Below are 25,415 nucleotides of genomic sequence, written 5' to 3' on the forward strand. Positions count from 1 at the left end.
ATTAGGCAGACAGCTTGTCAAGCAATGTTTATGTGCCTCCTATTAAACTCTGTACGCTTAAAATGCATGTTCAGTTAGAGAAAGGCCTGTAGAGCTTAAAGGGTATGCTGCCCACTCGTCTGGCTTGAGACGGTTTGAAAAATGTGCAGTCTGGACTGCAGCAGAACCTTCTGTTCATTATTTACTGTATGTTGCACTTAATCAATGCTTGTTGCCGAATAAACTGAGGGCAAGATTCAGGGGCAAGTCTCTTGAGCTTCCCTCCTACCTGCGACACGTAAGCATAGGCAGCCTTGTTTCCCGCAACCTTAAGTTTAGACGGCCGTTTCCAAGCTCTCCCTGGAACACAATGCAACATTCGGTCAATAATGCTGCATAACTTTGTAAAGCTTGATTGCAGGCTTCAGCGTGTGTGTGTCCATCTGGCATAATGCAAAAAGCTATACAAAAGTCAGACAAGGCAGCTGATTCGCTATATAAAGCAGATCACGGTCCTTCAATGCTGGAACTGCAGAAAAATCTCCAGTAATTGAAATGAAAGCAAGGTGTCTTTACCAGATGGCCAAGAATCTCCGTTTTTTTTTTTTCCTGTTGGTTTCATTTAAGCAAGTAATGTCTATTTTTACCGAGCACGGCAATCTAAGCTCTCGGAGGATGTAACACTGAATCAGTTCCAGTCAGCCATTGATCCTCCAGCAGGGTGAGGCCGTATTAATCAGCTACCATTGTCACAATGAGCGCTTCCAAAAGCAGACTTTCCTCTCACATTTCTGCCAGCATGCCCCGGGCATTTTTTTCTGTCAGTTTTGTGTATATGCGCATGTCCATGTATGTGTGTATTGCTGCCTTCCTCATCATCCTCACAGCTCCATGTCTCCTCTTGCATACTCATTTAGCTTTCCTGATGTTTAGATTTGTTCTCCCTCTGTCCATCCATTCGAATATCCTTTATTTATTCAAATTCAACTAAAAAGGAACATTTTAAAGACTCTTTTGCTGCAGAGTCTTAAGGGTTCTTTTGCTTCAGATGTTTTTTTCATATATATTTTGTCACACACAAACAAAAATGGTGAACTTAAAAAACTAACACACTATAAGAATGTTTTCTAAAATTTTGACTTAACCTTCAGATAAATAAAACACAGTTTTGTCGCTGTGCCCTGGCTATGTCCCTAATATAAGGGATTCTTCAACCCACATCAGCATAAAGAGAGATAGTTGAGGAGACGCCACAGGCGGTAACATAATTGCAGATCCAGGGAGTGACTGCAACAAAAACAGCAGCAGCAGCAGACAAACTTATCCACTTCAATATGTGGGGACATAAAGATGATAATTTCTGTCGTTTTGTTGCTGTAAGTGGTCATTAATTTGTATTAGGAGCAGAGGAAACGTCGCGTTGTGCATGCAAGAGAGCAGTCGATGGAAAGCAGCGATTAGCATTACTCAGACAATAATCTGTGTCTGCATTCACAGGATGCTTAGATCAGCACCCTGACTCTGAGATTTCCAAAGGTTTGACAACATTCCCAAGACTAACACAGCCGTCTCAGCCTGTTGTCAAAAATTCAGTTTTTGTTTCATCTCTGTGCTGTTGCTGGCTTTATTCTGAAACGCCTTTTCAAATATAGTCAGGGTCTGCGGTGCCGCTATATCCGTGTGTCATAGCTACCCATTCCGTGCATCTCATCTTTTTTTAACGAAAAAGAATTATAAAGCTGGAGTGATTATTAGTTTTTGGTCAATTACTGTCAAAGGCCAAGTTCTTTTTGCATCTCGGAAGACGAATATTACTAATGAAAACGTCAGAGTTTGACTTTAAACAATCTATGCTACCCCTTTAACAGCATTTTTTGAACTGAGACATTAAAAACCAACTATTAATGCTGTGCAAATCCTCGAACACTAACTATAAGGCTAATAAGCTTTCTATAAATAATACCCTGAAGAGGCTCGTTGTTCCTCAGGCAGTCTTCTGGTGCAAGCCAAGCTGTCAGCCTGTTTCATATTTCATAGCTGTACTTTATGTTTCTAATTCATATTCAGATATATTTTACTCACTGATACCGCCGGTTCAGTATTATTCCCACTTTATTTCTCTATATATTGTCACAGAGAATGCAGCCTCTTCCAGTGCTGATGGAAACATTTGAAAGCCCCTTTTTATGTAGCTCTTCTCTCGAGACTCCCATGTTTTTTTCCTGTCAAAAAAAGGCTATAATGGATGCGTAGAGATATACTCAGAGTCTTCCACTGTTTTGGCTTTTTATTCACTGATCTGAGGTTGTAATCTTCTTCGCTGTTCAGAACGAGTCTGTCTCTCGGTGTATAAAGGTGTTCATTGCCTGCTTCTGCCACTCACACCTTGGGGATGTGGTTGGGGCGTCACCGTATGTTTCTTTCGCCCGTCTCCCAGTCCGGCGCGTTGCAGCATCCGTGTGAAAGGAAATGTGGAGCAGGAAGCGGATCGGGCTTGTCGGCCTGCGCGTTCTCTAACAGTGGAGGGCAGTTGTGATGACCGAGGTAGATTTTGACTGATGGAAAAATCATGCCGGGGACTGCTTCTCATGATGATTTACTGCAGCTTTGGTGGAAGGTTAAAAATGTTTCTGTAGCAAGTGACATTCTGTTTATTATTCAGGTCTGCATAAAGTCCTAAGAGTGAATTTATCGCATATAAACAGTTATGAACAATTTAATATTCCACATTAAACATTAATTTTTTTTCGAATGAATGATCTCATTGATTATGTTTGAAAAACAAAGTGGAGTAGCTACAGGTAAACACCAAAAATGAACTTTTCATCAGTCCTTGGAATAAAACATCAACAAAACTGGACCTTCTTTGGCTCAGTGAGACACTTCTAATAGTCATATTCCTCAACAATCCTCTGATCTGTGACAGTGGGCTGACCAGGCCTCCAAACCATGACACTTACACTCCTCTGCTTCATAGCTGACATGAATTCCTTTTCCTGGAGAACTGCATATTGTTTGACAATAAAATCCTCTGCTCTGGTGTCCAAATAATTCAATTTGAGTCAAAATGACATTTTCTCAGACATCCAAGCCTGAAAAAATGTTTTCTCTGGTAAACTTCAACGTGGACTTCTTGTTTTTCTTAGAGCGCACCCGTCATAAAAGTTAATCTCCTGCAGTTTCAGAGGTTTATGCTGATTGTAGAGGCTGTGTACGCTGTCATATCCACAGTAGCAAAGGTCTGCCTTGGTTCCTATAATTACATCATAGGGTTTATTTAAACCCTAAGATCTTGTGGTCAGCTCTTGGATTAAATGTGCTTGTTGTGAGTTGTTTTGAATGTCCTTATACAGTGAAAAGAGCGTTCACTCTCACGTCAACATACAAGTAGTGCACAACAAGCTAAATGCATTTGTTATTGCATTTTGCAAAAATGTTGAACATTTTATTGTATATTTACATCTCTCAGCTTTGTCAGTATTGTTGAAATTGATATTAAATAATTATATGTTAAAATATGTGAGAAGAACCCACAGTTCATTGTGGGGTGCCCTCATCTTTCCACAAGTCTTTAAGCTCACTCCTCTCAATTTTCCTTTTGTTTCTCCCAGATTGGCACAGAGTGGGACGCTAAAGAGCGCATGTTCAGGAACATCGGCGGCCTGATGGGCCCCATGGATGAGACGATAGGCATGCAGAAGTGGAACAAAGGACCAAACGTCACAGTCACTGTGGTCTGGATCGACCCCACCAACGTCATCGCAGCCACCTACGACATCCTGATCGACGCGAGTGCAGAGTTCACCCACTATCGTCCGCCACTCAACCAGCCGCTGCGACCCGGAGTCTGGAACGTCCGAATCCTCCATAACTGGAGCCCTGTGGCCGAGATTCGTTTCCTTATCGTTCCGCTGGCCTATAACAAGCACCAGCCGATAAGACAAGGTGAGAGGCAGTCATATACCTTCTGTTGTAATCAGCATCTCATTTATTACAGCTTGAATATGACATTGATTTCAGCCAGAGAAAACTCCAGCAATTCCTCTCCCTTCTCATTAAGAGGATCAGTGTGGTGGAAAATGTTGGGGTTTTCAAACAGAAGCATCTTAAAACTTTTGTACACCTTGAAACCACAAACCACTTTAATCAGCAGTCGGTGTCTTTCCCTCAGTCGCAGCTCTCTGTGCGACCTCAGTCTAATGAACATGGATTAGATTTGGTCCCTCGGTTAGCTCAAGCCAACTTCTTGTTAAAATGGAGCGAAGATAAAAAGTTGATTTCTACCATTTTAAGACTTCAATGTCAAATGTTTCAGAGGTTCATCCAAACGAGGTTTTATTGACGTTCACACAAATGCTACGTTTGATTTTGATGATAAAAAAAAAAACTTTTTACAGTGAACAACATGGAAGTCTGCAGATAACCTTTCTGTGTAAGACTTCATCTCAAACAACCTATTTACCTAAAACCGAGGTATTGTAGAAATTATTGGGACATTGTTTTTATCCACTGTTTTTTTTTTCTCCAAGTGACATAATCATGTTTTGTCGTATTTGACTCGAACAGGCCCAGACACACAAGATCTTCAATATGAAATGCATAGACTGTAATGCAAAAGGGCATAATCAAATTCTGTTTAGTTATCTCTTCAGGTAAGATACTGACTGTTCATAACCTCTTCACAGAAACCCACTTTTAAAAGTCCATCTTAATTCTCAATTTTAATTGTTTTAATGAAAAAACAAATCTTTTTGTTAATCTGAATATTAATTAGAAAGACACATGGACATTAATCATGGGCTGAAAGTAAAACTCACTTGATTAAAATATTATTTTTACTTATAACTGACATGTGCAGACTTTCACATTATTCTCTGCTCACATCTAAATCTCTGGCTGTTTTACCTGGACTCAGTGTTTTAACACCAACTTTATGTCATTCCACTGTAAGGCAAGTTGTCTTGTATTTATAATTTTTTTCTCGCTGACACTGACATTGTGTCAGATGCTATATCGAGCAGCACGAATGCTACATTGACCATGAAGTAATGTTTGCTGATTTAGGTGTCCCAAAAGGTCCAAACACACACACGCCCACACACACGCCCACACACACACACACACACACACACACACACACACACACACACACCCATACACGCCCACACACACACACACACGCACGCAGCCTTGTGTCTGCAGTGATGCCCTTTCTAATCAAGCCTCAGGCCTCTACAGACCCTGGTTATTTGTCATCAAGTCACCCCTAATAACCCAGCGAGCAGCTCATACATACTAAACAGAGTGTTAAACAACAGCGCACTTAGCCCTCTAAAAACAATGACACAATTAAATCAATCAGTCAGCATGGGTAAGAAACAAGACTGCAGTGTTCCAGTCCATAAGCCACCAGTTTCCTCTGAAAGTCACATGAGAGCTGAGTTGCCGACTTCGGCGTAATCAGTTTCTCAGTTCAGGCAGATTATTAAACCAAGAAGGCTTGGTTTAATAATCTGCCTGAACTACTTTAATGATGCAGAGAAAAAAAACACATAAAGTTGCATCTGTCGCCTCAAGCGAGTCTCTCATGAGTCGACGCATGACTAATATGTGTCTTTGTGTCACATATTAGTCACAAGCAAATGGTCGTACTGACAGTGGTCCAAGTAAGTTATTTTTCCACTCATGGTGGTGCGTCTGTGTCCCGCCACTGCTCTGCCTCTAACCGAAACGTTTTCACCGAACACGCGCGCTCTGAGCTGGGACAGTAGGAAGTTGTGAGTATGTCAGGCTTCCGTTGAAATTGGGGGCACAGTGATAAATCAGCCTGGATTTTTTTTACGTGAACAGAAGCTGAAGTAGAAATAAAACTATGAAGGTGTTAAAGTATTTGAAACCAATATCCACTATATTAAGGCTTGCTTGTTCCAGGCCGCGTTTTTTTCTGAGAAGTTTTAAAAATACTTAAAAAATTTTAAGATAAATAATTAATAAATTAAAAATTTTAAGAAAGGGAAGTTGTCTGACAATGGATGTTTTCATGTTTTCTTCCAAAATCACGGAACAAAAAGAATGTTGCTTTGGGGACAATTACCAGTTTTTTTTTAAGTGGGCCTTAAAAATATATCAAAAATGCTTGGATATAAGAAAAAGGTTTGAACTATAAGTAGATGGACAGTTTTAGTTGGCCATTAGTAAATCTCCATCGCCGTCCTAAGCGTGTCAAATTATATTAGTTTGCTCCAGCTGGTTGATGTATGGAGTTATGGTTTTAGTATTTCACTCTCACCAAAGAAAAAAAAGCAGTCACAGCAATTATGCACTAAGAAGGATGTACTGCACCACAGTTTGTTCATATATTTTCATATAAACTTCGATATCAGATGGAATAGCTGCATTCTTGACTCCCAGCATGTGCTTTGGTTTTAGCGTTTCATCTTGCTGCTTATAATTTACTGCTCTGTCTGGCACCATGTTCCCTTCCTACATGCAATGCTGGTAAAACTTTATGATGTGGCAACAGCACACGGACACACGCACGCACACATGCATTTCATACAGATGCAGAAGCAGTCTTTCAAGGTGCAGAGCTTCATAACACACAGCGGTAACACAAAGCGAACCGTCTGATGTGCTGACTGCACCTCGGGTTTGACTCCATCATTCTGTCACAAGTGTGTGAAAAACGCTGATGTCTGCAAACATCTGGGTGTGAGGGGAGGAGTTTTTTTTTTTTTTTCCTTCCTCCATAGCCTGGCTTCGAAGGGATGGCTGGCATCCCAGTTAGGAGACCAGTGAGGAATTTAAAGCTTCACTGGAGCCCTGGGTGGAGTGGCTGCTTTAAAAGAGAGGCTGTGTTTGCGATTTCATAGCCTCCCTTCCATGGCTTCATCGTCACAGGAAACAGGAATGAGGGCATGTCTTGGATCTTTCTGTTTACATAAATCTGGCATTGCAACAATGTGGCACGCCACATCAAAGGCACGCTTGGGACATCGAATTGCAGATTCAAATTCAAGCAAATTATGAACCAGTTTGTACCTAATTCCCAGGTCTCACCACTGTTCACTGCTGTACAAAACATTTTGTATCTTGAAAAGTTTGATTCTGACTTGTTCAACAGTTAGTGCTCTAGTTTCTGTTATAAACAAGTCGATAAATTGGGCCTTTCTGGCTCAGTAGTAGTAGTAGTGGAGTTCTTTTCCTTAAGTCTTGAGCATCTTCACACCGAAACTGGGCTCTGAAAATTCACACATCCTTCATTATTCTCTTCCACTTTTCAGTTGTCAAGGATTTATAGTGACTGCTTCATTTGCATCATATTGCTCCAAATGTAGACCAGCATAGAAGATAAAAAAAAAACTGAATTTTTTTATTTTAATATTATAATCGGATTCGCCTGACCCAAATATGATTCTTTAGGTGGTGCAGTCACAAGATGTCTGCATGGGAACCGCACATCAGTGGGATTTTGGAGTCATGCAACACCAATCTCCAGTTCTGGCCACTGAAGTTCTAAATAATGTTGTAATGGAAATAAATGGTAGCTAACCATCTAACCAAGATGATGAATAACATCCACCACCAAGTGTTAGTATTTTACACTGATTGTATTAAATGACAAAGCCTTATCAGAAGGTGGCCTCTGTTTACATTTTTTTATAAAATAAACAGTTTGTTATGAGTACGGTCTTTATCAGAGCCCTGGGAAGCAAATATGTGGTAACTATAAAAGAAAAGCATCTTGAATTATTAGTTTTTAAACTATTAGCAAGTTAACTCTGACTCGAAGAGGCACACAGTTTACGTCACCATGTCAACAAAGTTTTACCACATGCTTATGAAGAAATGTATATTTACGTGAAGGAATGCATGAGATTCAAATTTCAGTCTTCTTTACGCATTCCAGTGACCGTCCAACTGGTAAACACTGAGCCGGCCATGTTTACTAGGAAAAAAATACAGTAATATTGGCTTATACTTCTCTCTGATCCGTCCACCGGGAAATATGCTTCAAAGTGTGTTTAGACTCGGAGCATGTTGAGGTTTTTGGATGACAATTTATGATTTCAATGGTGAAGCACCTGAAAAATGGCTGGTTTACAACAGGATGGTTAGATTTGATCAGCTAAGAAAACTAAATTATACAATGATAAACCTTGAAAGAAACAGGCAAGTATTTTATTCATGAGCTGTTGAGGAAGACCTTCGAGAAATAGCTTAGTTATTTCGGAGGTACTTCAGCAAAGATTATCCAGAGTACGATTGGATGCGAATGCACCAAGTTAAAACGTGACTGTAAAAGGCAAAAAGAGGAGCAGCTAGCGGAGGAGCAAATCTCAACGCTGGAGCTTGGCTTGACACAACAGCTGTGTGTCTTCACATGTTCAGCTTATTGTTGTATTTGCATGGTGCCTTGGAAATGCCTTGTTGCTGAAATGTGCCACAGAAATACAGTTTGGTTTGATTGATTCTTTTCCCTCTCCCCTCATCAGGACGCTTGATTTCATCCCAGATATTCTTCGGCTTTAGATTTTCAGTTTTGCAGCTCCATAGTCATAAGTATCTAGAAAGTCTACATTTAGAATACAGTAACGTGCTGCGGTGTTTAATCATCGCACTGCAAAACCACACAATCTTAACTCTTAGAGACATTTTTCCCATATATTAAAATGTCTTGTTCCACTGGAAGATTATTTCACTAATAACCAGAACGTTGTTAATTCATATTTAGGACATTTTGACCTAAAACAAGCTCTTATATCTTGCTGAAAAGTTGCTTGTAAGTTAGTTTTACCTTATTGCTAGTATACTAAGAAACTAGACCAAAAATACTTTGTTTTTGCAATGTGATCGTGGTTATTAAATAGAACCGCTCTCGTCACTTGCTCCACAACGCCAGCCAAACTCAGGAGGGGAACCTCAATGCAGCTCCTGGAGCACTCTGTTCCCCATGCACTAATTTAATCACTGGTTCAGATGGAATATGGGGTTAAACTCCACACTGCAGTTAAATAGGTCTCCTTTTTTGTTTTACTATGTCAATTTTTCCTTTAATTAATAAAAATTATTAGGTCAAAGTTCCCGCCCTTCACCTTAGATTTTAAAAAAGCTGCTTCCGTTACTGCTCATCCCTGACTCTTTGTCGTTTCCTCCCCGTCTTCAGACGACACGCTGAGGCTCCACAACGGGCCAGCGAAGAACAGCTACATGGAGCAGAGCTTCCACGGCCTGAACCCGGTGCTCAACATCCCCGTCAGCTTGGCTTACGTGGAGCAAGCCAAGAGGAACGCGGCGCTCACCGGACCGGAGCTGGAGGGCTGGGTGGACGGCCTCGTGGGAGGGCTGTGGGAGGCCGCCGACATCTGCGCCGTTGGCCTCACCGCCTGCCCCGTCATGCAGCCCTGTGCCAAGAGCCCTTGGAGCTCCATGAGCCCGGATCCCAAATCCCAACTGGGAGCGCCGCACCACGACGGCCGTATAAGGTAGCAGCGAGGCCTCCAGCTGGACGGGAGGCCGTGACACTGTTTGGTTTTATTTATTCGAGAGGCTTATTGCAGGGGGGGGAGGAGGGAGGAAGAGGAGAAGCTCTTCCTCTGCACCTCTGAGCAGAAGCAAATGAAAAAAGGTGGAGTCCTTCAGCGAGCTGTGGGTAAGGCTGTCTTAAAAGCAAGGGGAAGCATTTCTCTGAACCTCCCACAGAGTTTATTCCTTGAGGGGATTTTGCTGGCTTTGCTATTTCACTTTCTCAGTGTATTTATTTTTCTTTTCATGGCTGAGTTTTACTGTGATAAAACGTTGCAATTTTGGAGCTTTTTATTGTGCTGCCCAATGAATTGCGACGCCCTGCTTTTGGGCTGTGTGGCCATGCGAGTCTGAACTGTCAACACTGCTGCAACGAAGCCTTAGTGGGAAAAGATTCACCAGGAGGTAGCCGAGCACTGACACAAACCTGGCTCCTAAGACCTCATCAACAGAAACACCATGACGACAACTGACCAATAAGCGCCCCTGAACAGATTAGTAACATTTTGTGACAGCTCATATTTTATTTTAATAGTATTTATTAGATAAACACACCAGCCCTATGTATCTATCTATAGGCACCCCTGGTAAGGATACGTAAGAAGCCTTAAAAAAAAAAGTACATCTCCCACTGCAGTAAGATGAAACATTTTCCAAGTGTGTTTTTGGATATTTTTATTTACCTCTTTACCATCCGCCTCACTCTGCATGTTAGCAGTTTAAGCTTTGCTTTTCATGCAACCTTTTTTGTCACACTTCCAGCTGTTTTAAGCTTTTTTGTAATTTATCACTCCAACTGTAGACATGAGGGTCGTCGTGATGGTAAAGTTTCAACTCAAAAACATTAAATATCAATTTTTGGTTGTTTCTCTAACAGCAACGGATTTCTTGTAATTCAGATCAAAAGTAACAAATTGCACTAATTTTCACTCTTATTAGAGCACAACCGTGAAATAATTAGTAATTCAGAAAAAAAATATATTATTATTTAAGTTTATTTTTGTTTAGCAAAAACTGAACTAGAAGTTTTTGTAAAAGTGTTTAAGGAAGAATTCATCAGTTGGAAGAAAAGTGTTTTTAACATTGTAATCTAGGATCTGAATGGGTATTCTGGGTTTTCTTTGCTCTTTCAAAATTTCTTACTAAACTCCTTACTAACCGAGAGCTTTTCTGAGCTGCAAAATTGGCAGATTTTTAAACTTCCAGCTGCACATTGTTTCAACCTGGGTAGTTCAGGTGAGCCTCCGCAGGAAGAGGAGGGACTCAGTGTCTGCATTTCCTGTGCCAAGTTGTGTGCCAACTTGGGGACACCGAAGTTGCTCGGGTGGTAAATAGCACCTCACTTCCTGTTTTTATGTTGATCATATTTAAATATTGTTTATCTTGACAATCCCTGTTGACATGGACAGCCTTAGGCAAGTAACACATCTGCCTTACTTGGTTTGCATTTTGAACAGTCAGGCTGGAAATGAATCTTCCTAACATCCCATTTACGAAGACAAATTTCCAGAATTTATGATCAATTTTGAAAAGAAGAAATGAAAACTTATTCAGTTTCACTAATTTCACAGGAATCAAATCTCTAAATCTGTGTATTTTTTTTCTTTTCTTTTTACCAGGGGTGCCGATTAATGTGTGGGGCGCTGTAAAATCACACATTTCTGCAGCTGAGTGCCTGATTAGGTTTCAGAGCAGCTGTGGCTGGTTTTGTTTTGCTGGCATAAAAATGCCTTTTTTGAGTAATTAGTAAATTGGAAAAAAATCTGTATATTACACACAAAACAAAAAACCTGCTTGTAGACATTTGTAGTTGTGTTACTTTGTTTTGAGATTTAACATTTACGTAGATTAGACTCTTTTTATAACAGCCAGGGTTTATGACAGGCAGAAGAGAAGAAAATAACAGTTTCTTCTCTTCTTAATTCAATCTGCCTCAAACTTGAAACTAAATTACCTTAAGCTAACCTTAAAATGTATTGTGCTTGTTGAGTTTGTTCCAGTCATTTCACAACGCCTAATGTTGTGCATAATTATTCAAGAATCTTCGAAATTGTATGAGTGAGGAAGAGGTATTGTTATTTATTTCTAAGTTTATATTAATACTGATATTTTTAGTCAGTGACTAAATAACTGCAACGCTGCCTTGGCAGCATGATGAGTATTTTTTTGTAATAAAACCGCCTTTATTTACAAAGGCCATCACCCCGAACTTAATATTGTACGTTTTTATGGCCCGCCCTTGTGTGTTTGTCTGTGTTGTCCTGTCTGAATAAGACCTTCTCGTCCCGGTTTCTTTCATGGCTGCTTTCAGTGAAGCTCACAAGAGAAAAACGCTGCCTGAACTTCTTCAAATTTTGTCATGTTACAAGCACAAACTTATCTACATCGTACTATTACGTTTGCCCAACATTTTGCAGTGCTCAGTTACGAAGCGAAACGAAATAAGATGCTTGATTTTGTTTTGCTATGTCTCTGCATGTTACAGTCTGCGACAGATACTGCGCCATCTTTCCACATACATGCTTTAATGTGATTCCCAATAGTTATCATCGTCTTGTGTTTTTTAGTAACTTTTTATTCCACTACGCGATTTAAAAGTAGCTCAACCAATATATCTGTCCACACTCATGGGCCTCCTGGCGCCATGTTTAATTTTTAACAGGAAGTTTTGGTTATTTTTAAACATTCTTATTGGCTGATATAGGTTTTAGCTTTGCATTACACTGCCCCCTATGGGTTTGGCATGTTTAAAGCAACGTTCAGTGGTGTATTTGTGCAGGTTCACGTGGATGAAAACTTTCCTGAAACCATTCCCGTGTGTACAAGGCCTCAGATTGAACATGGAGAATCTGTGAAAAACAATTTTTGAGATACTCAACAGATTCTCAAATGGATCCTGAACTTTGACTGCCGACCCATTGTTGCTCTGGCTATATGCTTAGTCGTTGTCCTGCTGAAAGGTGAGCATCCATCTCACTTATTAAGTCTCTCGCTTCCACAATTTAGCGTCTATTGATCAAATCCAACTAAGTTATTTGTCTGTAACGAAGAAAAGCACTCTCACAATGTTGTCTCTTGCATGTTGGCCAAAAAAATTAATTTTGGTTTCGTCCCACCAAGAGCTCCTTTCTCCACAAAGTGGCATTTGTTCCCCACATGACGCAAATGCCACTTCTTAAACGAGCTTTCTCCTTCCCACTGGTCCAGACGTGTTTCCACTTCACGGTTTTTCATTTCTTTGTGTTGCGTTAAATGTTAATTACATACATTATAGTTTGTGTTTATAACGTGACAAACTTGGAAAAAGTTGAATTCTTGCAGAGCACTGCATCTTTAGGAAAAATAGAAACTGTCCTCATAAGCAAATACTCTGGACAATGCGTTGACTTGAAGGAGAAACTGTGTCTTTTGGTGTTGCTTCTGAATGACAGTGGGTGGTTGTAGTTTTCATGCTGTGACAAAAAATGTAAAATTTCAAGTGAATATTATGTTGTATCTTGAGTGCAAAAAAAAAGAGAATAATTTATTAGACTTGTTCTGCGGCACCTTGTCAGCTCTGCTCACGTTCAAAGTACCTTTTCTCTCATCAAGACAATCTCCGGACACTTGCATCGACTTAATCAACACTCGGGACGGCAACTGATCCTGAACAAGGAGTTCGCTCACATATTTGCTTTACTTTGAAAAACAGTTTCATCTGAAGCCAATTAGGTTTTCAATCTGTGATTGTCAGCATTGTTTAGTCATCACACGAGCTAAATGAGTGGTTTTTGCACAGGCTAATGAAGAGACATTACTGTTCATTAACGTCAAGTTCACCTTGCCTCTCTGTCAGATGGCGAGGATTATAACTGCTGTCTCTCTTTCCTTTCAAATCGACCGGTTCTGGTGTGAAACGTCCTCATTCTGACCGCCGTGCTCCGAACAGCTGCGTCACACACAGTACTTATTACGCTGTACGCTCATTGACAGGTTTGGGTAAAATTAATTCAATGTAACTTAATGTGAAAAGTCATATTTTGTAACCAAACAATTAACAAATGAAGATGTACTGTATATAGGTATTTTGTATTGAAATGTTTCAAAAGAGCACCATTAGTGTAAATACGGAGGTGGCGAACTGACACTGAAGTGTGAAGAGTTTTTTTTGTTTTGTTTTTTTCCCCAAAGTGTTGCTAAAAAGAGTGAAATCAGTGTTTTACCAATTAAAAGACATAAGATGTTTCAGTACTTCGGACTGCTGAGAAAAGGCAACCTTTTCCTGTATGTGTCCCAGAGAATCCAGATTGTTGTTGTTCTTGCTGGAATGTATTGTTGAGCATCTGTTGCACAAATAACTCTGACTCATCATGTCCCCCCGTGTTATTTTAGTCAGAGAGGCTCAGTGTGCCTTAGCTGATTTTTAGAACCTTCTCTGTCCATTACGGAAATCTAAGTTTTTGTTTTGTTTTCTTCTTTTTGACCTCATGTGAAGAAAGCCATGAGTCCATCAAGTGATCTATCAGTAACTCTTGACACCAAATTGATGTCTGCTGTTGTATATATATCATCAGGCCTTCTCTTGCTGTGATCGACTTTTCTTTCTTTTTTTTTTTGTTTTTTCTTGTTCTTCCCTTTTGGGGATTTGTTTGATCAAACTGGCTTGTTTCACTTTTCTTTGACTGCTTTTTGGAAATAAAATTCTGTAAAACAGCAGCTGATGTGGATGTGTGATGCACCGGGTCTCTAATGCGCAGCAATTTACCAAGAACGGTTCTTGTTCCAACCTCTCTCTATGGGTTGCCTCCTCCAATCTGTGGACCTGCAGGTTAATTGTTTCCTGTTATGGGTCTGCAGGGTTAGCAAATAGTATTTTATTTCCTAAATGCTCAAGATCATTCTGGTGATCCTAACTGACCTACAATGCAGTAAATATGTGATATGAACTGGATGCATTATTAAAAAGGATGGATTTATAGTGTTTCACTTCTTCCACATTATGTTATGCTAAAACTTTGTTCCTCACTGTATTGAATAAATAGCTGTTTTCTAAATTATACACACAAATATTCCATTACAGCAATGTGGAAAAACGGTTTTGAGGGTGTTTTTTTTCTTTGTTTTTTAATTTTTTTTATTTTATTTGCAATTTTATTGAAAATTTAGAAAAACAAGAAGCTACATTTATGTGAGTATCCAAACCCTTTGCTTTTTTCCGTGTTCAACTTTTGAAACAAGCTTAGCTAATAGTAAATACATGAAACGTATTAAACAGAGAAATTAAAAGCTTTCAACAAAAATAAATATTATTTGGAGCAAATACTTCACACAATCAAAAGTAAATATTTTTTATTTATTTCATTCTGCAAAATCAACAATGTCATTTAGTAGATAGTTTTAAAGAATTGTCACTTCATTTCAGTGACAATCAGAAGCATAAATAGCCCAAACTGTTGGGCTATTTTAGAAAACCTAAACACTGTATTATAAAAATACAGCAAAACAGAACAAATAAACCAGACGTAGCTCAAATTAAATGCTTTTCTAAGCAGAATCACTTTACTGAAAGCAATGCGCCTCATCATAGCTTGTAAAGACTTTGCTTTGTTATATTAATAAAATTGTGCATCACAGTTTCCAGCCTTCATAGAGAGAGTCACTTTTATTCTCTTGTCATAAATCTAACCTTCACATTAACATCCAGCAGCTCAAGTGGTTCGGCCACTTTCTTTATCTTACAGGTCATGTAATCCTGTGACAGCAGTGCCTTCAGAGGGCATCTCACACGTTGAGTCTCTGCGATTAATCCAGATTGCAGGCCTTCCTTTCTTCACTACAGGCTGCGGCAATCTGGCCAGAGAGTGTTTATTATGAATGGTACCATTCAGGATTTTAGAAACACCGAAGAATGAAGATTCCCCGTCCTAATCCTCACAGCGGTGGCCAGGTCCACTGCTCCTATTTCCAAATGGAGGTTTGTACAGCAGAACAGAGGTTTGTGGGAACCGTAGCGGTTTACTTTCCTGTTCTCAAGCAGCAGCTTCTTATTTGTTCAGAACGTCTTAGGTTTTCTGAGGCCGCAGTTTCAACTGACTGCGTGTCGAGAATAAGCTATTACCAAGGATATCACCAAGGCTAACTGTACATTTTGGTTGATCCACTTTCCTCTATGTAAAGGACAGAATGTGTCCATAAACACACACACACACCCACACACGCACACACAAAAGGGATCTGCTATCAAATAAATCCAAGCAGAAAGGTTTGTTTCAACACGCATGCTGCAAATCATCTTTTCCAGCAAATTTATTTACACTTCAAAAAGCATGAATAGTTTCAATAAAATGTTCTCTGAAATCTCTCAAGTACCACAGTTTTACAAGGTTTACGACATGCAATTAGTGTTGATAGGTTCCTTCTGAAAAGCAAAGAGTCCTCACCAAACAATTCATTTAGTGTCATAATCTTAGCTGTTTGGGTTGTCAAAAATTTTATTTTTGAGCAGCAAACTGAACGCAACCAGGTCTCATAAGACCTTTCAGTGTGTGTGTATATATACTGTATATATAAAGGTATATAATGCTCCATTTTGTAACATCATTCGGAGGATCTTCACCATATGGGCAAGAGTGTGTTATTCTATTCTTCTGACCTTTCCTCTGTTGTTCACAGAACAGGCTGAGATACAGATCAATATTCTCCATAACATACACAGAATGACTGCTGTTCTTTGTATAGACAGCTTAAAACATTATCTGATAACACTTTTGCCTTTGCTTAAAATTAAAAGCTAAATCTTGTTTAAAGTTGGCGGCTCTCTCATGCTGCTCACTGCAGAAACATAGTAGGGAAATATGTCTTAGATATACAGTTTTGACATTATGGTTCTTGAAAAAGAAATACAAATTGGTATCAGCAGTTCTTTTAAAAGTACATTTCTATTTTCCAAAACGATACATTTACTAAATGTTTTTTTAAGCCAAATAATACCTTAAAATCCCCAGAAAACCAAAGAAGATGAGAAAGTCCTTTTAGCTTGTATTTGTAGACACATAAACCAGCAGTCAGAAAATACAGTGACCTGCAGCTGTTAATGTTGAAAAATGGCACCAAGATACAGCACAGAGTTTCTTCTTTTTATTTTTATTTTTTCCTTTCAGTGAAGGTGTCAGGTCCATTAAAAGTGTTACATAAATTTTGTGTACAAGGAGTTCCATTTGTCTGATGAAGAGGATTTTAAATCACTCCAGAAAGCGACAAAGTGAACCCAGTTGCTCCCCTGTCCTCACTGCTGCCTTGGAAGTGATATTTGAGAATGACACCTCTTCCGTCAGCTCAGGCGCATTTTTAAGCTCCTCTAATCTTAGAATAACTACATCTGACATCTGACAGTTTCCCTTAAACCCGTGGTTGGGTTCATAAAACTGCCATCCAGACCCGTCAACAACGTTCAGCTGGAAAGTGTGATTAGTGAAGGATGACAAGTTGACTTCAATGAAGGGGCCTTTTGGTAAATAATTTGGCTCCCCCCCCCAGTATTTGTCACCTCAACACAGCTTCACTACAAGGATGCAAAACGATTCATGCCATTTATAGCTTTTCACATCTTGTCGCATGATAATCACAAACTTAAATAGCCTCATCCACAAAACATTTCTGTCAGAGCTCCCTCCATCAAACTTGCTTCAAAGGCTCCTGTCGTAAGATTTCAAACTTTTGTTTTGAACAGAAGACTTCTCATAGCTGTTCTCATAGCTGCATGCGTCTGCGGCCACACACAGCGCGCAATAAAAAAAAAAAAAACACATTTCAGAAGGGCACATTTTTCTTGTCAAGAAGAAAAAGTACAGGGGCACAAGCGCCTCCTAATGTCTGTCTGCATGTCTGCCAGGTACGCTATTAGACCATTAACAAATGGCACACTTTCGTTTCACATCACAGTTCAACATTTAAACATTTAATGTGACAATATGTGCCAAATATGAGGACAATTAATACTTTTGAAAAGCGCAGTACTCCTCTGCATTCTAATTTAAATCCTCTCAACACATTTTTCTTGTGTGCGTCAGGGTTGGGCAGTTTTAAACTTTCAATTGTTTACAGTTTTACATGCGACATACAAGCGCACAATTTCAGACTTTCCTCGCCCTGTGTGTGATTTCCCCAGACGCTCTCTAACATACGGCAGGTCTGTCGAGTGTTAGCGAGGCGCTAATCAAAGGAAAACTACAGATTCCAACTACTTTCCTCTCACAGAGATTTGGCCTACTGGGAGAAAGCAGCTTGATTAGCAGCAGCTTCTGCTGTTCTAAATTTATGCACATCAACGTATGTGCTTTCAAATAGGAAAGTATGTCTGCCGCAATTTAAAATAGTTTTCAGAGGCTTTGAAGCGTCTTTGAATTTACTGTGAAAGTCGCAGATCTGAGACTATATAGTAACTTTCTGATGTCATGAATCTATAATTTGTTATTGTAAATCCTGAAAAACCATCAGTTGATGATGCACAGCTAAATTTTCACGTTTTCCCAAAGATGGAGCTGCATTTATTAATTTGACAACGAGCAAACATTTTGACTCTCTTGAGATTGAAGAAAACGGTGATGTAATGTGTTTTAATTACTGCCTGCAAATGACTGGACTAATTAAGAAACTAATGAATGAGATGACCTCACAAAGAGATATTTCCCCAGGGTTTAATGTGTTGGTATTTTACAAAGTTCTATTCTATTGATGAACACAAGCACTACAGGCTTGCAAATGTACACATCATCCTTTCCTGAGTCTCTGAAACGCATCATTTACTTAAACAATATGTATTATTTTATAGCAAAGCTGGAGGTTTTTTGTCGCCTCTTCATAGTTTTACATTTTTATTTATTCTTGCAATCAGCCACCGCTCTGGCTCATTTTGACGAAACATGTCTGAGCTCCAAGTTTGGTTTTCTTTGATTTCCATCTGGTGTTTTTGGTTCCCAGCATAGTTTCTGATTTCGGTCTCATCTCTCAGCTTTCTTTCATCTTTTCTGAAGCAGTGCCAGCATTAGACAGATGCTGCCACTTTCAGTTATTTTTGAAAAGAAACAAATAGAAGTATGCCATTTATAAGGAGAACTAACACACGCTTCTGCAAGAATTCGTGTGATGTGACAAAAGAGTGTGACTGGAGTTTCTATGAAACCTAATCCTGAGCCCGGTTTAAGAAAATCTTTAGAGCTGAGACCTCAACAGACAGGCGCGGATATGAGACACCAAACCACACAGTAAATGATGAAAAATGGGAAGACACTTAACTCCTCTCTTGGGATTTGTGGACAATATTTACTGACAGCATTGGCCGTCTCATTCTTTATTAGGGTTATATCGAATGAATCTCGAAAAGGAAGATGTTTCAGGTGAGTAATTTCAAACATCCATCCATTATCTAAACCCACGTATCCATGCAGGGTCACTGGGGGGACTGGTGCTTATCTGCAGCAGTCATGGAGTTAGAGGCGGGGTGCAGCTATACACACACACACACACACCCCCACACACTCCTGTCTTAGGACAAGTTGGATTAACCAGTGAACGACTAACACAAAGTGGGGGAGAAAAGCATGGAGGAAGGTCTGTCAGTCACTCTTCCTTGTTCTCTGCTATTGCTAGTTCTACGGAGCGGGTCGGTAAGGCTAAGTTAGAATACAGTGAAGTTTATGGTTGTAACATAATAACGATGTAGAAATGTTCATGAGGTGTGAATATTTCTCCACACACTGCAAAAAAAAGGTTGTTCCAGATGTTGGGTTTTTCAGAGTTAGTCCTCTTTAAGAATGAAACAAAGATCTTCGTACTCTCACTTCATCTTTTAAACGACTTCAGTGCCAGGGAACTCCTGCTCATTATTTCTTTTTAATTTAACAGAAAACTTTTTCCCTAAACCTGAAACTTTCCACTTACCTTTGTAGCTGTGAGTTAGATCGGTATGAGGCGAATTGAATTACAGATGCATCAGACGATTGTGGTAAATATGACTTATGTTGTCCTTGGTTTTCATTTTTATTCCCACTCACAGTTCTCTTTCTGTCTGCAGCAGAAGAAATTTTAAACCTGATACGCGCTGTGCGCTCGTCACTCCATCTTATTTTCCTCATATAAAATGCCGCATTTTTAACTTACCCATAAACACTCAAATTGAAAGATACTTGCTTCTTCTCTCTCATCCCTCATCCTCCATCTGTGCAACCTGCAGCTCTGAGATACCACATATCAGAATTTCACATTTCACATCCCATCTAGCAAAACTGCTACGCAGTCAAGTTTATCTTTCTGCAAAGCCATTGTCATCACTGTAAAATGAATGAAAATTGTTTTTTATTGTTTTATGAAACCTATAAAACACTTCCAGGGCTCAAGACAAGCGAACAAACAAACAAACAAAAAAACACTGAAGATAATTTATAATTTTTTACATTAGACATAACATCCAAAAATTTTATTTTACTTTTATGGACCAAAAAAAACAAAAAACAACTTTCATTAAAACTAGTATTTCTGAAACTAAATCATTAATCAGCGTTCGGTGCAATCAGTGGACATTGGTATTTTTCTTGCTGTTCAAAAATAGTGAAAACATTCATAGTAAAGTTCGCAACCATTCCAGCGCGCAGCTCACAGCAAAGATAAGTGTCAACCCAAGAAAGTGATAAGTGGCCATCTGGGCGCTGCTGCCACTCTGCATACAAATACGATAACAGCTCAAAAAAAGCTTTCGCCGTAATTGTTGCTGCATTTTTTTTCACAAAAGCACTGATATTGCAACATTTTTCAACATTTTTGTTGTGTTTAAATCTTCAAATTTGTCTGAGAAAATACAGACACAATTGTTGAGCCTCATCAAATCACCCTAATTGAACAGCACAAAGAAAACCACTCCAAAGATTTACACAATGACTGGATAAACTGATATGTTTCTAATTAAAAATCCTAATTTTCCAGACCGTAACACTACCAGCACCACCGTGTTTTCAAAGACTGGCAAAACTCCAAGCAAGCTTTTTTTATTATTATTTATTTATTTTTGCTCAGTCATAACTAATTAGTTCCTTTCCTTGAGTTCAAATATCCAGTAGTTATGTTTTACTTTCTGGAAGGAGTTTCTTTAATTCATAAGCCACACAGATTGATAGAAAGTACATCAGTTGAGGACGCTGCTGATTCATGGGAGAGGATGAAATTAATGGAGTTTGACAACATGGAGACAGTTCATGCAAAGTATCCCCTTATCATCTAAACATATGCAGCAAGCTGTGCTGGCTGTGTGCTGTCTTCTGGCACTCATGTTAAGGTTCTTATGAGAAGTTCTCCACTGCAGTATAATCAGCCATGCCGATAACGTCTTTTTCTCTCTTTCTTTCTTGCGACTTAAAAAAAACACGAGAACCGAGACCAGACGCTCAAACTGAGATGAGAATCGATCTAAAGCAGCGAGTTAAAGAAGCCACCATCAGTAAACGTTATCACCGGCCATTTGAAGATTTGAATGAAATGGAAAGAGTTTGACTTTGATCACAAGCTGTCTGGTAATGACTCTTATCTCTGTAATCTCTTTTCCAGGGGACAGAAAAAAACGACATGATCTTTTATCCCCCCCGCTCGCCTCTGCTGCTCTGTGGAGCCGCACAAAACATAAAGATCCTTAACCGTCAAATCCAATTGGAGGTGGCTCCACTTCACACAGCTATGAGTTAAACTGTCAAGCCAATGCATTTCCCAGCAGGCAAAGAGAAGGCAGTACGTGTTGGTGAGCTCGAGTGGCTGCTACATAATTTAATAACAGCTCACCAGCAGTGAGAATCAGGGGGGAAAAGCATGAGGAGATTTAGCAGCTCTGTTCGTGCAAGACGCTGGGAGAGCAGATGTGAAAAGGTGAAAGGCTGGTTGGGTGGTGTTACACGAGGAAGTGTCCGAAAACATCAGCCATCGGACAAAATGACAACACCGAGAACTGCGGGAGTACAGAGGTCGGGGATTTTTTTTATTTTTATTTTTTTCCACTCATCCACCTGCTGTTAGATGATGTGTGCCGGAACATCAGGGAGGTAGCAGGAGAAGCGCTTTTGCTCCGTCCCACACACAAACACGGCCGCAGGCGAGGGAGCCCTGCAGAGAATAACGTGAGGTCACATGCAGGGTTCATAAATCTATACATGTAGAGGAGGCACAGTGTCTGCTGCACATCAAACAGCTCACTAAAACAAAAATGGTGTTTTAAAGAATTAACCGAAAGAACCGGCGGGCGCGTTGTTTTGCCAGGTCTGATTCCTGGTGTTGTCCAGATGTTCCAACTAGAGTGAGCTCTGCGGGTCACACAGAGACGCCCAAATGACCTCTGCAGTGTTGAGTGTCACCGGTCAAAAGCAAACAAACAAAAGAAAGAAATACTCATTGATTCACAGATGAAAGTCACATCTGATATCGATTGATTTTGCCTTTCAAAAACACAATCTTGGAGATTTGATGACAGAGCACGTTCATTTTATGCATCCGCCTTCCTAGCAGAGCAGCAGGAAGATTGATTACAGCAGCAAGAACGATAGCAGCTTTTCTGAAGTAGCTAGTTAGCACTTTGGCTAAATTTCCTCACCATTTTTTTTTTTTACAGTGATCATACAGCAGCTGCTGTCCTTTCAGAGTTCTGACATTAATTGTTTGATTAACAGTTTTTGGAACAAGAGCTTCAGCAGATAAAACACAAAAACATTTAGTAAGTAGCTAAACGAGAACCGTTTAGCTACTTACATCAGTTCAAAATCTAACATCAGTTCAAAATCTGAACTGATGTTCAAAATCAGAACCAGTTTGATGGGACGAGCTCCAAATTTCTATCTCAGGCCTTCACAGAAAAGAGTTTGGGGTATCAGAGTTATGGGGGGCCAAACCTTTCCAATTTTTAGTGGAATAATCAATATTCAAAGAAGAAAAATGCACAGTAGTTCATGTTTGTCTTCCCTGTCAAATAAAATGCAAGTAATATACATGCAGTTTAAGATTGTAATGACAAGACACACAAAGTTTTTTTTTTTTTTACTATTATGACATGTATCAAGAACTGCCATTGCAACACAGACAAAAGAAGCTTTTTATTTTTATTTTTAAATAGTATATTAACAAACGAACTTTTCAACAAACTGCAGGTTCTCAAACAAACCTGTCGGTATCGACCCCGGGGATCCGGTTTGTGTGCCATGAAATGAACGTCTGGGTTTGATTTGTTTTTCTCGAATCGGTCTCCGCTGGTTTTTGCGTTAATTTTCAATAATAGCAGATTCTTTCCTGGTCAACAAACTTTGGTTCCTCTTGTTACCAGCAAAGTTTCTGACACTTCTAGAATGGTTTCAGCATTCATCTTATCCATCATTACACCTACAAAACCCCAAACTTTGATTCAGTATTGCATATTTCTAATAGTCTTTATGCAGTAAAAATAATACTACAACCTGAGGTGAAATTCTTGTTCTGATAATTGTAAAAAAAAAAAAAAGTGATTATGCCCTTATGTCAATCCATCAGTATCTCTGCAAACTCTTCTTGAAAATTACTTTCTCTTGGCTCACAATGAGAGGACCCCACAGCAATACAATAACAATCTGTGCCGCTGCCTCGCTACAGCTGCAAACAGCGCGACCATCGCGGCCCTTAAGTGACGAGCCTCTGGCCTCCTGGTCAGGTCCCTCTCTCTCTCGGGTCTGTCAGGATCAGTTCTGCTGCCGCTTTGCAGACTCCGCCCTGGGAAGAAAAGCCTCTACTGCACCTTCCCCGAATCAGTGAGGCCAGCGTGGCTCTCCTGTCACTGGAAATTAGGTGAGTAAGTAGGTGTCCTGCTGGTGCGTTGTCATTTTCTGACTGAGAAGCCAGTAATCACCTCTCGCTGCTCCAGCTATGAACCCAGGCCGTCTGGCGCGTTGGCTCTTCCGGCAGCTTATGCTCAGAAATTAATAACGAGAGCAGCAGAACAAGGAAAATTCAATATTCTAGTTTGAACTGAAAGTGCTAATACAGGAAAGTAGGCAAAAAGAAAGAGGGAAGACATGCGGCAAAGATGACCAGGCCGGTGATCCCCATGCGGGCCGCGCCCAACCCCTGCACCACCACAACACCCTTTTCCCCCATATTTTTTATTATATGAGGGAAAAACCGAGATATTTATTTATCTCGGTAAAAGCTTTTGTTCTATTTTTTTTAAAACGAAAGTCTGACCAAATAAACAAACTAGAAACTTTGTAGAAATAAAATAAAAAGAACTCGAACCAACAAACCATAGACAACATCCAGGAACTGTCCAGACTCCCCCACAGAGTTTACAAATAAATTTTCCTCAAATATGTGTATTGGTCATTGAGTCTTATTTATTACTGACATGAGTTTATTATATTTTCGCTTAAGTCATAGTGACAGTTTAACATTTAAAAAGCTACTCTGATAAGTTGCTTTAGCAGCGTAAATGTCCTTATTATTCTGCACACCTTGTCATGACTGCATCACTGTACATCTGTTTTAATTGATCCCAGTTTCATCAGTCAGGCCGATCAAGGTATTTGCACTAAACACAACAAGACAACCAGCTTCAAAGACACGCACAATTGCGGGATTTGAAAGGGAATCGTTTTTTGACACTTTGAATTATTATTTTTTTTATCGGCACGGCGTTGAAAAGTTTGCCCTGATGGAAGACTGATGTGCCCGTGTTCTAGAAATAAACATCAAAGGTGAGTCAGATTTTCTTCTCTTTTTTTTTCTCTTCTCATATTTATGACGCTTGTTACCTTCTTGTGATGCAATGGGGTTCCTTTATGTGAAATGTTGCTTTGGAGGTGATATCCTAGCTGGAGACTGTCAAGTTAAACATGGTGAGGCCTTTTAAGAGTTTAGCGGCCATTACAGAAGATGTCACTCATGTTGCGCTGCGTTACAGTGTGCATTCGCCCCTTTTCATGTGCCTCATGGGTGAGACAGCGTCAAGAGAAGAATTAGAGGCTCATCGATGACGAAAAGTTAGTAGGGCTGTTGTAAAAGAATATTTTAGTAATCGAGTACTCTATAGAATATTCCCACGATTATCCGAGGAGTCAGATCTCTCTCTCTTTCTTTCTCCTCCATTCCTACCGTGACGACGCCAGAGACAGCTGTCGAAGTCCAGCGACCGCACCGCAAGATTCAACAATCCTTATTTGTCCCCCAAGCCCTCACAAAACGCCGCACAGTTCAACACCACGCCGCTTCACAACAACTCATAGGCGGAAGCAAGAGCGCCGCCCTCCTCAAACAATGATCCAGGCGGAACACAGTGGGCTACATAATAAAAACATAATTTCACAAAGCTCCCAGGCAGATACATTTTCCTCGAGGAATTTTAATAATCGAGGTACTCGGCTCATCCGAGGAATCGTTTCAGCCCTACCACAAAGTTAGATGTGTAGGTCAAAGGGAGCAGGTGATGAAGGCCCATTCAAGATGGCGTTTTGCTTTCTGGAGTTCATGTGGTAATCTTTTCAGTGATGTACGTTTGATTATACTCAAAACAGCGAATGGCTCCCTGGGTGAATGGCTCCCTCCCTCTACAACCCAGTTTATGAAAATTTTATTTCTTTGACTGTCCCTGTTTGTCTTACAGACTTAAAGCCCAAAGAAGAGAAGAAGTAACGGGATAATTTGCTCCTCGCTCCATGTGAGCGCAGCTTTCTTTAAACAAAGCTTCATCTCAATATTCTGAGCAGCGGGAAGGGCTCACATGCTCAACACCGAGGCGTACGAGCTTCCCATTACCCGTATTTGCATAAAAGCAAAGTAAGGCGTGCTTTAAGGTTGCAAATGATACATGAATAAATTATATTTTATATGGTGCTTGTGGGCTCCCCTCCTAATGCTGACCAGCCCGAATGTCTGGTGTCAAA

The 25,415-nt window shown here is 39.9% G+C and overlaps 1 protein-coding gene across 1 annotated transcript in view; it reads left to right on the forward strand.

Annotated features, from left to right (window-relative positions):
* LOC129367002 (xylosyltransferase 1-like) overlaps positions 1 to 14,199 on the forward strand; it is a 95,497-nt gene extending 81,298 nt beyond the window's left edge. The window contains exons 10-11 of the mRNA XM_055041182.1: positions 3,591 to 3,924; positions 9,146 to 14,199. Coding sequence (XP_054897157.1) covers positions 3,591 to 3,924; positions 9,146 to 9,468 — 657 coding nt within the window. The 3' untranslated portion in view covers positions 9,469 to 14,199. The remainder of the gene's footprint in view (positions 1 to 3,590; positions 3,925 to 9,145) is intronic.
* The last annotated feature ends 11,216 nt before the right edge of the window (positions 14,200 to 25,415 follow it).

This window comes from Poeciliopsis prolifica, unplaced genomic scaffold (genome assembly GCF_027474105.1).
Source record: "Poeciliopsis prolifica strain line A6 unplaced genomic scaffold, Auburn_PproV2 SCAFFOLD016, whole genome shotgun sequence".
Lineage (NCBI taxonomy): Eukaryota > Metazoa > Chordata > Actinopteri > Cyprinodontiformes > Poeciliidae > Poeciliopsis > Poeciliopsis prolifica.